The following is a 16,205-nucleotide window of genomic DNA, read 5'->3' as shown; positions in this document are numbered from 1 at the left end:
TGCAATGATTTTAAAATGAAAGTGAATGGGGACTGGACTTCTTAAGTTCCAAAACAACAGTAAAAAGCACCATATATAACGTGGTTTATATAACCAGCAATGTACAGATTTACCACTTTGGAATAACATGAGGGCGAGAAAATGAGTTTGGATTTTTAATCGAACTGCTCCTTTAAATCTATTGGTTTATGGATCATACATGAACTGTCACAGAAAAAGAAATGTCATCATTCCATATCGTGTTCCGCTCACTCACCACACCGTGCCTCCTACAGCTTTTACAACTACAAAAGTCTGGAGAGCGCTGTGGCCCCCAACGTAGCTCTGACGCCCCTCCAGAAAGGTGGGCAGGCGTCTCCATCCGCCCCCAGCACCTCGCACCTTCACGGTGCGGAAAGTGAAGGTGCCAGCCGCAGCAGGAAGAGGAGGCTGACGGACGAGACCCAAACCAGCCCTCAACCCTGCCCATCGGCCACTGCCAGCAAGCCCATGCCACCCTCTAAGGAGGAGAGAGAGTCGGACGTGGAGGTGGAAGTGGAGAGCCGTGAAGAATGTGAGTATAGCACATTGCATACAAACATTAAACTAACGACAAAATCATTAACTTAATTCCTGTCATAGCAACGTAAAGCTTGTAGCAATTACATCAGCAGATGAAGAAATCCATTAGTCTTCTATAGTCCTCGTCCTACTGTTAAAAGAATGATTTACACAGATTTTTATGTAAACTTGTGTGGATTTATAAATATATGCAATTTTACCCCAAAATAACCTTGCATCTCGTAGATTTTCATTATGTTACCTCTAGTTCAAGCACAATTTGTTTATTTGTAATACCACAGATTCTGTCCGTAGAAAGGGTTTAAACCTTGTCACAATTCTGAATATTTACATATCAGGGAACCGAAACATCTGATTATGTTGTTGATTTAAATACCTTCACACTTCATTGTGCACACAGTTCATTATCAGTCAACCTTGAGCGAGCGCTCTGGAGAGGTGAATTAGAACCCGAAAAGCTTTCATGTGAATGTGTCAGAAAATCAATGACACTTCTGTCGTCCCCGATTCTTTATGGCTTATTTAAAGCACTTTCTTTGTTGTACTTGCCTGAAAATGTTGATGCAACTGCTATTGAACTATGAACCAATGAGGCATGTGGCCTCACACATTTAAACCACTTTCAATCTTTGTTTTTTTTCAGTCACATCATCACTTTCATCTCTCTCATCTCCATCCTTCACATCCTCGAGTTCCGCTAAAGACCTGAGTTCTCCCTCCGGCCCCGGCACCTCTATCCCAGCGGTTCCGACACCAACTGGTGGGACCCCTGAGGGCCCCCTGGTATCGGCAGCAGAGGGACACGCAATGACAAACCTGGAGTCTGAGCTCGAGACGCTGAGGCAGGCGTTAGACCACGGTCTGGATTCAAAAGAGTCAAAGGAAAAGTTTCTGCACGAGATCGTGAAAATGAGGGTGAAACAGGAGGAGAAACTAGGATCCGCCTTACAGGCCAAACGAAGCCTTCAACAGGTACAAACACACACACAAACATAACCACAGATGTTAATTGCGTGGCATAAATAACTGATCATTGGTTTTCCCCACAGGAGCTAGAGTTTCTACGCGTCGCTAAGAAAGAGAAGCTACGGGAGGCGACCGAGGCCAAAAGAAACCTGCGAAAGGAAATCGAGCGCCTGCGTGCAGAGAGCGAGAGGAAGATGAGGGAGGCGAACGAGTCACGAATACGACTGAAGAGAGAGCTGGAGCAGGCCAGACAGATGCGAGTGTGTGACAAGGGCTGTGAAGCTGGCCGTCTGCGAGCCAAGTATTCTGCACAGGTTAGTTCAAGACTACTTTCTAGATGGGCTGGGAAGGTTGTAGGTTTAGTTTAGGCATGGTTCACCAAAAAGCTTTCACCATTTATTCACCCTCATGTAATTTAAAACTAGCATGTGACTCTTTCTTCTGTGGAACGCTAAAGACGATATTTTGTTAAATGTGGTTTAGCGTCCATACAGTGGAAGTCAATGGGGGCCAATGTTGTTTGGTAAGCAACGTTCTTCAAAATATTTTGTATTCTGCAAAAAAAGTCAGACAGGTTTGGAATTAGCATATAATTCCTGAGTGCTTTCTTAACTGAACAGGTTTCTTGCAACCGGCTAGAAAAGAATAACCAAATTGAGGAATTATAAAGCGTACTTTATTAGGTATTATGTTTGAATGCTGAGATGCATGCAACAAGACACCCCATCCTTACACATTCAGCTGAACTCTCAGACTGGGTGTGTCCCTGCAAGTCTGATGTGAGATACGTTTCATTTCGCAGAAGGAAATTGGGTTACTTCCTTTCAGAGACGTGTACTTCAGACTAAACAAGAAGAGAGAAACAGCACTGAGATGTTTGTCTGGCAGTGTCTGTGAGTGTGTCAAGGAAGCTACTATGAAACTGTAGCTTCCTGACTTTCAGACTGCTTGTTATGTAAGGTAGAGAGCTGAAAAAGTTTTTACAAAAAATACATTTAAGATATTTAGGAGATCAAACATATATCCATATATCTACATATCTACATACACTATATAATAAAACAAAAGCATACAGGATAAAACAATTATTAAGGGGCCGCCATGCTTTAATGTTAGATAATGTTAGATGCACTACCACTAAACATGTGGATAGACTCTTACACACCTTGTTAACCTCATGTTTTCAGATCGAGGACCTGCAGGTAAAGCTGCAGCACGCCGAGGCAGACCGAGAGCAGCTCAGAGCCGATCTGATGCAGGAGCGGGAGGCCCGGGAGCATCTGGAGAGAGTGGTCAAAGAGCTACAAGAACAACTCTGGCCCAAAAGCCCCAGCAAGAACGGCACAGAGGCAGCACCCCCCCTCGCCAAAGACTCCAAAAACTAATCGTCTCTGACTCGCGACTCCACCCAATCCGCATCAACACGGCCCTGATCGACAGCACCTACCGCCCAATCATGTTAACTAGCGAGCGGGTGACCCTGCCCCACCTGCTCCTCGCCAGTGCAAAATTGACGCAAACCGGAGCTATCCTGGAACTTCCGTCGAGGGAATTTAGACTTTGAGAGCACTGAAACTTCCAACAAGAAATAACAAGGAAACGTTGATTCGGAAAAGGAAAAAGCCAATAGCACAAAAGCTAACGGTGCCTGAAACTGAACACATTTTCAAATGAAGACTTTTCTATGATAAATTGATGATGACAGTTTTTACACAGCAGTTCTTACGACCTTTATAGCATGCTGTCTGCCCCAACGTCGGAGAAAAAGACTCGCTATCCCTCCCGAAATAGTGTTAATTTCTGTGGGGAAGTACGATGAAATTCACTTTGTAATAAGCTATGTCAGAGACTTCGTCTGCAAGAGCCTCAAATGGATCCCTCTTTTGTCATGCTCCAAAAAAGAGGAACGAATCTCTCTTATGTCATGCTGGTTAAAAGAAGCCATCGTCAGACAAGGACACAAATAGTTAATCACACACACACACACACACACACACTTGTCAATGCTAGAGAGATACCGGGCAGGAGAGTGTTGAAGGGCTGTGGAGAGCTTGAGGTTGAGAAGTTCAGCTCTGTTGAATGGGGAGAGATATTTGTACTCGAGTGTTACGATCAACCCACGAGCACTTTCAATTAAACGGTAAACAAACGCTCCCCCACGAGCTGTACACGAGACCGCACAGGTACACCACGTGCATACCACACATACGACTAAACTTAAAAGTTTGATGTGACTAGTGTGTGCGTTGACGCCTAAGTGCACTCGAGTTTGGCGTCTGTGTGGAGGTTTGTGGCACCTGTTCTGTAAGACTTGTGAAGGTTTGGTTATGTTCTCATTGCGGCTCACACGAACATACAGTACAGTGCTTCTCCGTGGGCAGAGGTGCAGAGATTTGGCCCGGCTCACAACCGTGGGCGGCCATTTTAGAAAGAAAATAAAAGCAAAAAACGATTCGGCTTCTAGGGCTGGAGGTGTCATATGATCAAGAACCACAAATTTTTCTTTTTAAGTAAATTATAATATGTAAATATGAAAATGTTTTCCTTTTCGCTTTTGTTTTTTTTTACTTTACAATAATGAATCGCACTTTGTCATTACAAAAAACTGTCTAAACGCATTACGCTCCCACACTCTCCCACACATTTATCTCAGAGAGTTTAGTATTCCTAAGTATAAAAATAAAAGTTTTTGTTAATTATATGCAGTTCTAATAAATGCAATGTAATCATGTGTTTAAGACAAACTATTGTAAATAAAACCGCAAGAATTTAAAAGAATAAAGGTTCTACCTGCTTGCTTGCTGAAACGTGGATGTGAAGCGTCCACCCGATCCGACTTTAATTCAACATTTATCATAGTTATCGATATATGAGTATAATCGTTGCTAAAGTGTTATTGTTACTGTTCTGGATTCCTGCGTGTTTTGAACGGTTCAGAATCAAATTTATAACCGTTCGGAACGTATGGGCGTCAGACACACACATCAGCATTGGTAAAGGGAGTTTAAATAACAATGCAGGTGCTTCTCTTGGCTAAAGGGTGTCATGGTGTGAGAGAGAGCATATTACTGTGTACAAACATGATGAGAATGGATGAATGAACGAAGTTTAGATGGTTTAAAAAAAATTTAAGCGCTCACACATTAGCTGAGATAGACATATATTTTATACATGATTTATATACATTGGGTACAATGCAATCAAAATGTATGTAACGTTTTGGCTCTTTCATTTAGTCGGTTTTTTTTTCAGATTATGTGAATGTTTTGTTGCTCGTTTTATGTTCCTTCTTTCAATAGCAAGCTTATGTAATTTCTTTCATATGCATGGAATTTAAAGAAAAAGACAAACGTCTGCCATTCATATATTCATTATTGGGCATTAAAACTCTATATGTAATTTTTTATTGTGTTATGCAACATAAAGCTATTTTAATCTCTTTTTTAACCACAAAGGAAAACAACACCCTCTCAACAATAAGTTTCACTTCAAGAGCTCTTAAAAATCCAAAACGTACACATTTAACGGCATTACTCTTGGGCTAAATACAAACCTTATGTGCATATGCAATGCTGGACACCCTCAAGTGCCTGTTTTTGGGCCCTTGGGGTTCCAGAGGAGGAACAATTATTACATAAGCCTGCTACGTGCAGGCCGGCCCATTTGCACTCTCACGTGGGGCGAACCCTATGGGGCGCTTTTTCGCACCGCTGGGTTCACCCCATTTTGCCAGAATGAACTTGACTATCATTGCTTAAGGGCAAGCCGCAGCTTATTTGCCAGTTTGTCAGTATTCCTTTGATGTTTTCTTCTATAGATATAAATGAATAAATAAATGCATAGCAGAATTTAATGCTCCAATTGCCACTGAAAGAATTAAAATCTTATAGTAAGATAGCTTTTAAACGTATGTCAATAAAACTCTTCTCTGTTTTTAAAGAATAAACTAAATATATTTAAGAGAAGGTTACTTTTGCTATAGTTATAAAAAAAGAGCTGTTAAAATGATATTGTTATCATTTTTTGGCAAACAGTGGTCTAGAGAAAGCCCAGGGTCTTAAACAACAGAGAAGCTGTGCGTTTTTACAGACCAAAAAAAGTAAAAAAATCTTTCAGATGAGGTTGTTTTGTAGTTGTTTTTACACACGAATTGATACGTGTAGTTTACTTTGTTCAAAGTTTTCTATGAAAAAGGGAGATATTGTTCACGAGAGGCTCCTTTGCTCCCGATATTATACAAAAAAGATTTTTTTCTAAAAGAGCCATTTTTGCTAACAAAAGAAGCTACGATACAGCAATAACAACATAGCATCATTGATAAATGAGCAGGATTAGCTAGTCTGATGATAAAGTACAAAATCACAAATGTATATAGCTGGTTTCTTTTTATTTTACAAAATTGTATCATAAATGTATATTGTGCTTCTTTTTCAGAATGAGGAAACTTACATAATAGTTGTTAAATTTTACGTTGTAATTTTAAAAACGAAAATTATGTTTTTAAAACAATTCAAAAGTTATATTCCCATTACAAACGTAGTACTTTATTCCACATTCTCCTGTTTTTACAATGAACAATACATCAATGTTCAACAGAATCCTTATGGTAAATGCCTTTCTTTTTCAGTCATCAAAGTTATGTTGATTAAACATCAAATACACAAACTCTGGTTGAATCAGACTTCCACATCATTCTTTTAACAATCTGTTATTTTTTCCATCCCAATATATATATATATCTTTTTAGCCCTTCACTGCTGCTATAACAATATACTACAAACTTTGCAACTCTTGAAATTATTTTTATGTAAGAGATTAATGTATGCTTTCTTCTACTGATGCCGCTTATACAGTTTGATCTGGCCAATTTCTCCCTCTTAGACTTTCGTTCCTCTTCACATGGACTATATAATGTAAGATAGACAGCTCTATGAGACTAGAATTGAAAGTAGTTCGGCTTATATACTGCAATGTCAGGATGTACAGTGTATAGACCCATAATCAAAAATAAAGTTGTTTGTCCAGATGTTGCGTGCTTTGTCATTTCATCTATCGTGCTTTACATTTAGCAGACGCTTTTGTCCAAAGCGACTTACTGAGAGTTCGGGGAACAATAACTCGATAAATGCTCCAATTGCAAACAAACAAAACAATATGCAAATAATGTATCTAGGTAATGTGTGCTTGTATGCATGTGATGGTGCCTTTGTTGCAGTATTTTAATGCATGAGTGCCGCGGTTTCAAGATACATTGTGTACCGATGAAACACATAATGTCCTTTACGTTAATAAGGCTAAACAGTTTTTAATGCAAAAAAAGCATAAATGGATTAGTTATTGCCTAATGAAAGCAAAGATTAGAGTTTCACAAACTCTTCAGAATGCCTTATAGCATGTCATGTGCATTAACAGTGTAAGGTTTCTTTTCAGATTACAAATTCCAGTTAAGGCCTAGCTGCTAATAAAAACTCTTAAGTGGCTTAGACAAAACCATTTGGAGTACTCTTTTCTTTCAGTTTTTTTGTTTTGATTTTATTGATAGTAGCATATCCCGAGCTCTTTAAAGAACCATGCACAAGAGGTAATGAATCAGATCACTGGAGGGTCAATAAGTCAAGGATAAATCTACCTTTAAAGGAATAGTTCACTCCAAAATGAACATTCTGTCATCATTTAATCAACCTCAGATCGTTCCAAACCTGTATACATTTCCAAACCTGTATTACAAGATATTTGGAAGAATGTCAGTAACCAAACAGATCTTTGATTCCCATGGTATTAATTTTCCCCACCATGGCAGTAAATGGGGGATGAGATCTTTACGTCTTGTAAAATATTATCATAGTTTTTATTCTATATAAAGTTGTCAAATTGGATTTTTACTTTATCTGCTAAAGTTGGCAATCTATTTTCAATCCACACCAGTATTGCACAATATAAATATTTCAATTGTTTTATTTCAATCGGCTAATGTATATTTGCTAATACGGTTTCTGTTAAGCTGTAATCAGACCCCTGGCCTTTTTGTTTACAATAAGAGGAGTCAAACAGCATGCTGTTTTGACTAGACAGATGTTTCTTGTTGGAACGACAAATGCTATAGAGCAGCTGTGAGGAGTACAGTGTTATAGTGTGCCATTGAACTGTGATGCCGTTATTGAATCAGAAAACCTCAGGGGACGAGCATCAGTCGATTTCAGTTGACCCTGTGTGTGACTGGATGTCTGGGCTGACAAACTGAATTATGGTACATGGGAAACATAGTTCTTTAAATCTCCCAGAGGAATGATGTGGAGTTGGATTGTTCAATCTTCTGTTGATCCAGACCCCGCTGGGACAGTGTCACCCTAAAACGATTGCTTTAAAGGGATAATTCACCCCACCGAAAAACACTTCAAAGCCTGTATATGATTCTTTCAGAGAGGATAGTGTACTTACAATGGAAGTTAATGGGGTCCAATGTTGTTTTGTTACCCAACATTCTTCAAAGTATCTTCTTTTGTGTTCTGCAGAAGAAAGAAAGTCATACTGGTTTGAGAGATACAAGGGTGAATGAATAATATAAGAATTTTCATCCATTTAACTATTTGTTTTAACAGTGTACAATTTCAAACTGTTTAATTTTTTTGTATAACGCAGTCAGACCACAGTTAATGGATGATTTTATTGTGTTCCTGTAGCTCAACAGCAAGGATTAAGTCACAAAATTGTTTCCCTGGGAATGTGTACAGCGCATAGCTTGAATTAAGTTGCTTTGGATGAACCATCAGCCAAATGCATAAATATATGGTGGCCTTGTTCTACACGAAAGATGTTACACTGCCAAGTATTCACCATTTCTGAGTCCATTGAACATTGTATTGTTGGTGGTAATACCAATAAATCAATAAAGATTTGGTTTATACATACATATTTTGTGGTTCGGGTGGAGCAGCTCTAAACTTGGCCATCTCTGCATCTCGACTAATGTTTTTATCGTCGTTGTTTGCCAACCTTCTTTAATAATTTAGCCGGCTGGAAAATTACAGGGAAAAATCCAAGTGGTTCCATCACAAGCACCATGCATGGATGGAGATTACCCTGGTACTCCGGCTTCTGTTTCTGAGGACCTCAAGCATGTGATTGGTCACCAGGGAGAGATGTATGAGACAAGATGGAGGTCTGTCAGGATGCAGGACAGTTACATATGCATTTGAAAATAATCCTTCCTAAAGTGCAGAAAACTTTTATATTTCCATTATATATACAGTACATATATATTTTGAATTGAATAGACCCAGAAATGTATTACAGTTTTAACTTTTTATAACAAAGTCAACATTGAGGTAAACAGAGTTGAATGTTGCCACTTTATGTCACCATAGTTTATGCCCCAACTTGTACATACAATATAAACATCCACAGAAAATTACTACATTATCCATTTGTTTTTAAAATAATGCTCTACATACTGATCTAAACAAATTTAACGAAAGCTGGTACCTAAGAAATAATGCTGCAAGTTTTTCATGTTTATAATGTTTTAACCAAAAATTATTTCTTTGAAAAACTGTTTATAGTCAATTTATAGTTTTTTTCCTTGTGTCCTCAATATCATTCTCCATCCTGTCAGCCATTTGCAATGTGCTTTTAACAAACAAAAGCCAGTTCCTTCATGATAACCTGCTCCAAGAAGTGACATCATTTTAAGTGGGACAACAATGGCACTAACATCTGTAAGTTTTAGCCACGGTTTTTCATGAACTATAAAATTGTTTTGAAGTATAAGATGGTTTGTCTCATTCTAATACTTTCCAACCTTTTGACAAATCACACACATAAGTCAAATATGTGAATATTAAGTATAACAGAAATAACAGAATCCATCCAAAAAAAATGTTTAGTCAGAAGAAAATAAAAAGTAATTAAGAGAACATAGCTAACTTTCCCACAGTTGGTTAAATCCTCAACATTCATTTCTCTTTCCTGTTGCATCCCACAGTATGCAGGGTGCGGCTGTTCTGAGCTCAGTTTAAGAGTCCTTAAAGGTCCTCTGTGGTCGTGAGTGTGTGAATGTGTTAGCTGAGAGTCTGTGTGTATTAGATATTGCAATACTGTGGCCTTTCTTATAGCTTTCACACGATAAAGATAGAAGGTTAAGTGATAAAGGGTTTGAAGGCTGGTTTATAATAGCGATGGATGGATTTTATCACACACAAACAGCAATCAAAAAGGGGCATAAAATAAGGTACCATGTTTCTTACAGTGGGTTTTGTCAAAACAAAACACTCCACTGAGACTGCACTGTAAGGGTCACAGAAGCACTGCGGCTAGCCGAGGCGGAAGCTAAATCCTCGGCCCTGATTCTTCTAGACCTATCTAGCTGCAGTGTTTGATACTGTCAATCACCAGATACTACTAGCAACCCTGTCATCTTTAGGAATCTCAGGCTCCCCTCTCTGCTGGTTCAAATCCTACCTCTCCGGCCGATCCTTCAGGGTTTCACGGAGGGGCTTGTGACCACTGCTCACCACATGATCACTGGGGTCCCTCTGGGATCGGTGCTTGGACCACTGCTTTTTTCCATCTACACGACATCTTTAGGACCCATCATAATCGCACACACGGCTTCTCGTATCACTGTTATGCTAATGACACCCAGATCTACATCTCGTTTCACCCAGATGATGCCACTGTAGCAGCTCATATAACAGCCTGCCTAGAAGACATCTCAGCTTGGATGAAAGAGTATCACCTCCAGCTGAACCTGGCCAAGACAGAACTACTCGTGTTTCCGGCACACCCCACGGTGCAACACGATCTCACCATCCAACTTGGCAATATCACAATCACTTCCAAAACAGCCAGGAACATCGGAGTCATATTTGATGAACAACTGTCCTTCAATGATCACATTGCAAAGATAACGTGATCATGCCCAACATTAGATAATTAGGCATTATTCATCTTTCTCCGCTGGCTACCGGTTGAAGCCCGGATCAGATCGGTTTCCTGCTCATTCTCCTTAACAACTCCTGTTAACCGCATCTCTCACAACCTTAAAATACTACTTAAAACCCATCTCTTCTGTGAATACTTGACAGAAAAATGAAAAAATAATTATGTACACTAACCCTCTCTCTTTCTCTCAACAGGTAGTGGTCTAGCTTTTGTTGAAACTAGTAACTTTGTATTAGCACCTATTGTATTATTGCTCCTATATGACATATCGCCTATTGCTCCATGAACTCTTTTTAAGTTGCTGTGAATAAAGTGTCTGCTAAATTACTAAATGTACATATAAAGTGAAGGTGAGTCCAAATGTTTCAAAAATGTCCCTGAAATTGTTTGTTATTTAAAGGAATAATTTAACCATAATTTAGTGCCAACCTAGAACAAACACAGCTGAACGAGACCAGAGAGCAAGATGAAGATGCAGGTCACATTTAAACATATGTGGTCCAACAAAGTGAGCAGGTTTCTTTTGTTTTCCCCGCACAGACAGGCTGATAATTCAGCTCTCACCCAGCGGGGGAGATGGAGCTAGACAGTGAGACATCAGGTGGAAAGAAATAACAGATCTGCTAAAAGAGATGCTAAAATGTCAGAGCCAGGATGATTATGCCAGGCTGGCACCGCAGTGCCCGCTGGTAAGATGGAGATGAAAGAGCCTCCCACTGGCTTCAGAAACCAAGAGCCGAGCTCACAGGAGGAAGACACAGCAGGAGGGGGTTCTCGTGGGCGTCAGACGAACTGAGATGGGGTGGTGTGTCTGTATGTCTGTATTTGTGTGAGGAGGATTTACAAAGCTTTATTTAAAGGAATAGTGCACCAAAAAACGCATGATCTCACAAGAATTTGTATTTTATAATCTCATTAGTACATTTCAGTACGACTGACGTTGCCTCTATATTTTACATTTTTGTGTGACTCACATCTTACGAATTGATACAAATTAGTTGTTTCGTAGGACTTTGTATGAAGTGAATTGTACAAAATAGTATGATTAGCAGAAAAAAGCTTTTTTAGGAATTTCTGAATGAATTTAAGAGTTTATACTGACTTGCACAACCTGCATTACACATTATGTCAATTACAATAAAAATTGCATCGCCAAACCACATTCATGCCCGTTTTCACTTTTTTTGCATAGTTTTTAATCAGCAATGCACACAAGCCTAGATACAAAAGTTTCTTAATTAGATTTTAAAAAGGAAGATCCTGTTGTCTGGTGTTCAATGCGTCACATGGGACGTACCACACTGCTCACTCTCTCTTTCTCTCTCTCTCTCTCTCTCTCTCTCTCTCTCTCTCTCTCTCTCTCTCTCTCTCTCCCCGTCCATGTGTGGGATGCACATGCTCTATGAGTTAGAAATGTGGGCTGCAAATTCTCAACGGGTGATACAAAGAGAGAAATAGATGAGACACTCAACGTATAAAAAACACGATGATTAATTAGGGGGGACAAGAATCGAAGGGAAAATTCGTTCTCTGAATGTAATGCAGAGCTTTATTAAAAATGTATCAAAGTGAGCAATGTGTGTGTGTATCGCAAACGAAGAGTTTCTTCTCTGCTTGTCTCGCTCTCTCTCACACACACTAAGGAAATAAAAGAGGTTCTCCATGATGCCTGAAACCCCATGTCCTGCTTCACACACAGTGACAGAGTTACCCACTAATGAGCCTGTGGACTGACACCTAATATCTACCAGTCCTATAAAATAAAATAAAGCTGACACTAAAGAATGTGTGCCTTGTGAATTCAACAATTGCCATACTGATGTGTGATACTGCATTAACTGTACATGGCCTTCCAAGGTATACTTAAAAAGCATGGTATTACCATTGTCATTTTTGTTAGTGGAGAAATACATTAGCATAGTAAAAATATATTACAATTCAGACATGCGATTTCAGTATTTTTGTTAGAAAATTGTATCTTGGTAACTGTCTATATTTCTATATGTCTGTTGGTGTGATCGATATTTTAGAAAGCAGAAGAGAATACCACACAGACTCCAGTGTTCTGGAGTCCTGCCAAGAGAGCGGATGTTAACAGAGCAACCCACACACACACACACACACACACACACACACACACACTGTAACCCACTAACCTGCTCCCCCCCCCACACACACACACACACACACACACACACTCACACATGACCTACACCCACTTGCCAACACACAAACACAAATGCTAAACCCACTCACCAATACGCAAAGAACCATAACCAATTAACACCCAGCCGACGCACACAACTGTAATCCACTCATATACAGTATACATACACCAACCATACATTCATGTCAAACCTCTCCGAGACTTATTTAATCTAATGAGCCACTGACATTTTGATTGCGACGTTGATATTAAAATGAGATTTTTCATTCATTGAAGAAAATGTGAGCTGTGCTAAAGTTGTCATCATTTGTTTTCTCAATCTGTTTTCTCGGTTGGTAACTTGTTACTAAAGGTATTTAATGTGGGACAAAATATTATTTTGGGAAAATCCCGAAGACTTATAAATGCAATCACACTGTATTTTCATTTAATAGTAGTTCTTTTCATTAATACTATAAAAACTGAAAATAGCAAACAATAGAAATAGAAAAACAGTGTGGGGTTTGTTTATATACAAATCACTGCTGTCCTTCTGAATCCTTGTATCTCTATTTTGTGATTCCATTTTTATTGCCATAAACCATTATTATTAGTCACGCTTTATTTGTCACTGGGTTTTGCAAATATCTCAAAAGTATAAAAAAATGCTGGTCAACTTTATCAAGACCGTATTAACTAATTAAGAAAAGCATTTCTTTCCATTCTTTCATTTAAAAGAAAGTTACTTCCCTTTCCTGAAAAAAATGTGAACATGCAAATTTGGACATGCCAACCTTCGGAAGGACTTCGATAAAATGCACACATTTTTTTATAAAGAAACGGTATGGTACAAATGAAACTTAACACATGCTGTATATCTAATTATCTATACTCTTAAAACAGTTCTGTTAAAATCAACATAATCTGTGTTTTTGAAAAAGTGTTATTCCCCGGACAACATATTTTGTGTTACTTTTAACTCAACCTTTTATTGATTTAACACAAAATGACACATAATGTGTTAATTAGCATAACAACAAGGAAAGTAGTGTGTATATATATATATCGCTAGACTATATTCATATCATAATATATCTAGGTCTACAAGTGTTCTGTATATATTACCACAGATGGCATCTGCGGCATCCACAAACAATCCGACAGGTTGCTCATAGCTGTCAATCACTCAAAAGTATGAGGTTCTTTCTATTCATTATTCCACAATCTTGTTTATTTCCAGTTTCTAAAAACAGAATGTCACAAGTCACATCCGCGGTAACCCTGTAAATAACCGTCCAGTCAGGCACCCGGGTCAGTGCGTGTAAGGTATATCTGCAGACAGGAAGTGTGATTTCTACTGGATAATAGACTGACAGGATGCATCATTAACCTGAGTACAAGTTATATACACATTGCATAGCTGTCTGCCTGTCGTCCACTCTGTATCTCCGGCTGTCTCTCTCTCTTTCTCCTCGTCTGCCCTGCTGATCCGCTCCTGGGTGGATGAGTGTCACTAATCATTACTAATGCCAGTCTGTGCCCTCGGTTGCTTTCATAGAAACTGACTCAGGCCTCATGTTTTGTTCCTTATTACTGTCAGTACAACAAAAACAACACACACAGTTACATAGACGGGGTCTCTCAAACACACAAATAAGATCTGTTATCAAGTTTTCTGGGAAATTCGTCTGCATTGATTCATAAATAGGATAAATGTCCGACAGCGTGCCGCTGGATGACTCATTGACTGTCTGCTACTGATGGCTGGAATTGACTAATTGACTTTATGCAGTTTCCAGAACACTTGGTTGACAGGTTTATCAAGAACTAAGGACAAAGGTTAAGATAACTTGGTAACACTTTACATTAAGGTCGCATGCTATAAATGCCTAAGAAATGTATTTATTTATTTGACCCGAAAGAAGATTTATTATTATATTGATGATGTTTGCAATATAAGCTGTCAGACTGGACTGGACTGGTTTTTCTTATACCTGCTCACTATTTGGCAGGTATTTCATTAGAATCCCCCTTTTTACTCATGCAGTTATAACTGCTTTATACTGCATTTATAAATTATTTATTAATCATTAATACATTTATAAATGCTTCATAAAGGGTAACTTAATGTAAAGTGTTACCCATAACTTCTTATGATTACAGGGTATTATACTGCAGCAATGAAAAATAACTATTTGCTGAATTTATAACACAATAAAGCATTTTTATTACCTATCTTTCAGGTAGGTATGTCAAATGATGTCAGATTTGTAAGGAATGATAGACTGTTTTAAAACACAATAAAGTACGGGATCATGGGGAGTTTTTAACAAGCTAATACATTTCTTCACAGTCAATGAGTGACAAGTATTGATGACCAATACGCATTGTCGTTTATCCCCAAGTCTGTTTATCAATAGACATGTCTATTAATTGATCCCATCTTAAGAATGAATCAGTCTAGAAGGACTCGCTTTATAAATAATTCAAACTAAGTCATTCTGTGCCGTCGAGATGTCAGAGAGACATATTTGATCCACGCCTGGATGAGGTGATATGTGTGAACACAGACAATCTATTAGCAATTTTTTAGTGTTCTTACAAATACACATATTTACAAAAAAATAACACACACTTAAATCAATGTTTGATCAATTTATCCTGTGTCATGCTAAGATGATGTGGGAACCAGAACTGTGACAATGATGACATATCGAACACACCGTCCAATCACAATGCAGAGTCTTTAAAGACATGGCTGTCCGTCCCACACAGACATGTAGTACTGTGGAGGAGTACCGTGGTAATAACTACCTCTTTGAACTTTAAAACCTACTCCAAAATGCCCAAAATTCAACTACACCCACAAGTGGATATACTGTAAGTGCCTGTGGGACTTCATGCGTGTGAGAGTGAGGCAGAGAGAGACAGACAGGCAGAAAGCAAAATGGATGAGAGAGAATTATGGAGGTCTCCTGCTGTGAGGAGGTCCCACTGCTTTACAGAGAGAAGGAAAGACAGACATTCTCTCCATCACCAACGAGAGCTGTTCTGCTTCTTTCAATGGACACTTGATGTTTCAATATGGGAAGTTAAGCACATAGATAACAATGTCATACTCCTACATGAACATGTGGGCATTGATTCAAAAGGTAGACAATTTCTCGCTGTATGAGAGTCATACTGCAATTTCAGATTTTAATTGAGGATTATGAGGGCACATGAATTTTGAAAAGAAAAGGACCCACATTGGTTAGGCTATTTACAATAAACCAGTCTCTCCTCCATCTTTACATTACCAAATGAGCTGGAGAGGGATCACTTCAGCTCTACCATCTTCCTATTGGCTGTCACTTCCAAAACTCGCTCTTTAATTTGAAGATTTCTCAACATTGTCGCGTCACTGGACACGCTCCATCCAGTCGCCAGCGGTTGCGAATTAATGCGGCTTTTACATAGGACGTGGAATGCGCTGCGCTATTAAACCCATGCATTTCAATGGCTCGGGCCAAGCTTGCGTGCACGCCTTGGTCAAAGTTCAAGATTGCAGAGAACAGAAAATAAGAGTAATCGAAATTCAAAATATATTTTT

The 16,205-nt window shown here is 38.8% G+C and overlaps 1 protein-coding gene across 1 annotated transcript in view; it reads left to right on the top strand.

Moving 5' to 3' along the window:
* The window catches only part of skia (v-ski avian sarcoma viral oncogene homolog a), a 56,741-nt gene extending 50,188 nt beyond the window's left edge, over positions 1–6,553 (top strand). Inside the window, exons 5-8 of the mRNA XM_079467942.1 lie at positions 276–553; positions 1,205–1,533; positions 1,611–1,841; positions 2,715–6,553. Of these exons, the coding sequence (XP_079324068.1) occupies positions 276–553; positions 1,205–1,533; positions 1,611–1,841; positions 2,715–2,912 (1,036 nt within the window). The 3' untranslated portion in view covers positions 2,913–6,553. The remainder of the gene's footprint in view (positions 1–275; positions 554–1,204; positions 1,534–1,610; positions 1,842–2,714) is intronic.
* The last annotated feature ends 9,652 nt before the right edge of the window (positions 6,554–16,205 follow it).

The sequence above is a fragment of the Barbatula barbatula genome, assembly GCF_947034865.1.
Source record: "Barbatula barbatula genome assembly, chromosome: 11".
Lineage (NCBI taxonomy): Eukaryota > Metazoa > Chordata > Actinopteri > Cypriniformes > Nemacheilidae > Barbatula > Barbatula barbatula.
The sequence above is the reverse complement of the archived record's forward strand: the minus strand, read 5'-3'. Positions and strand labels throughout refer to the sequence as shown.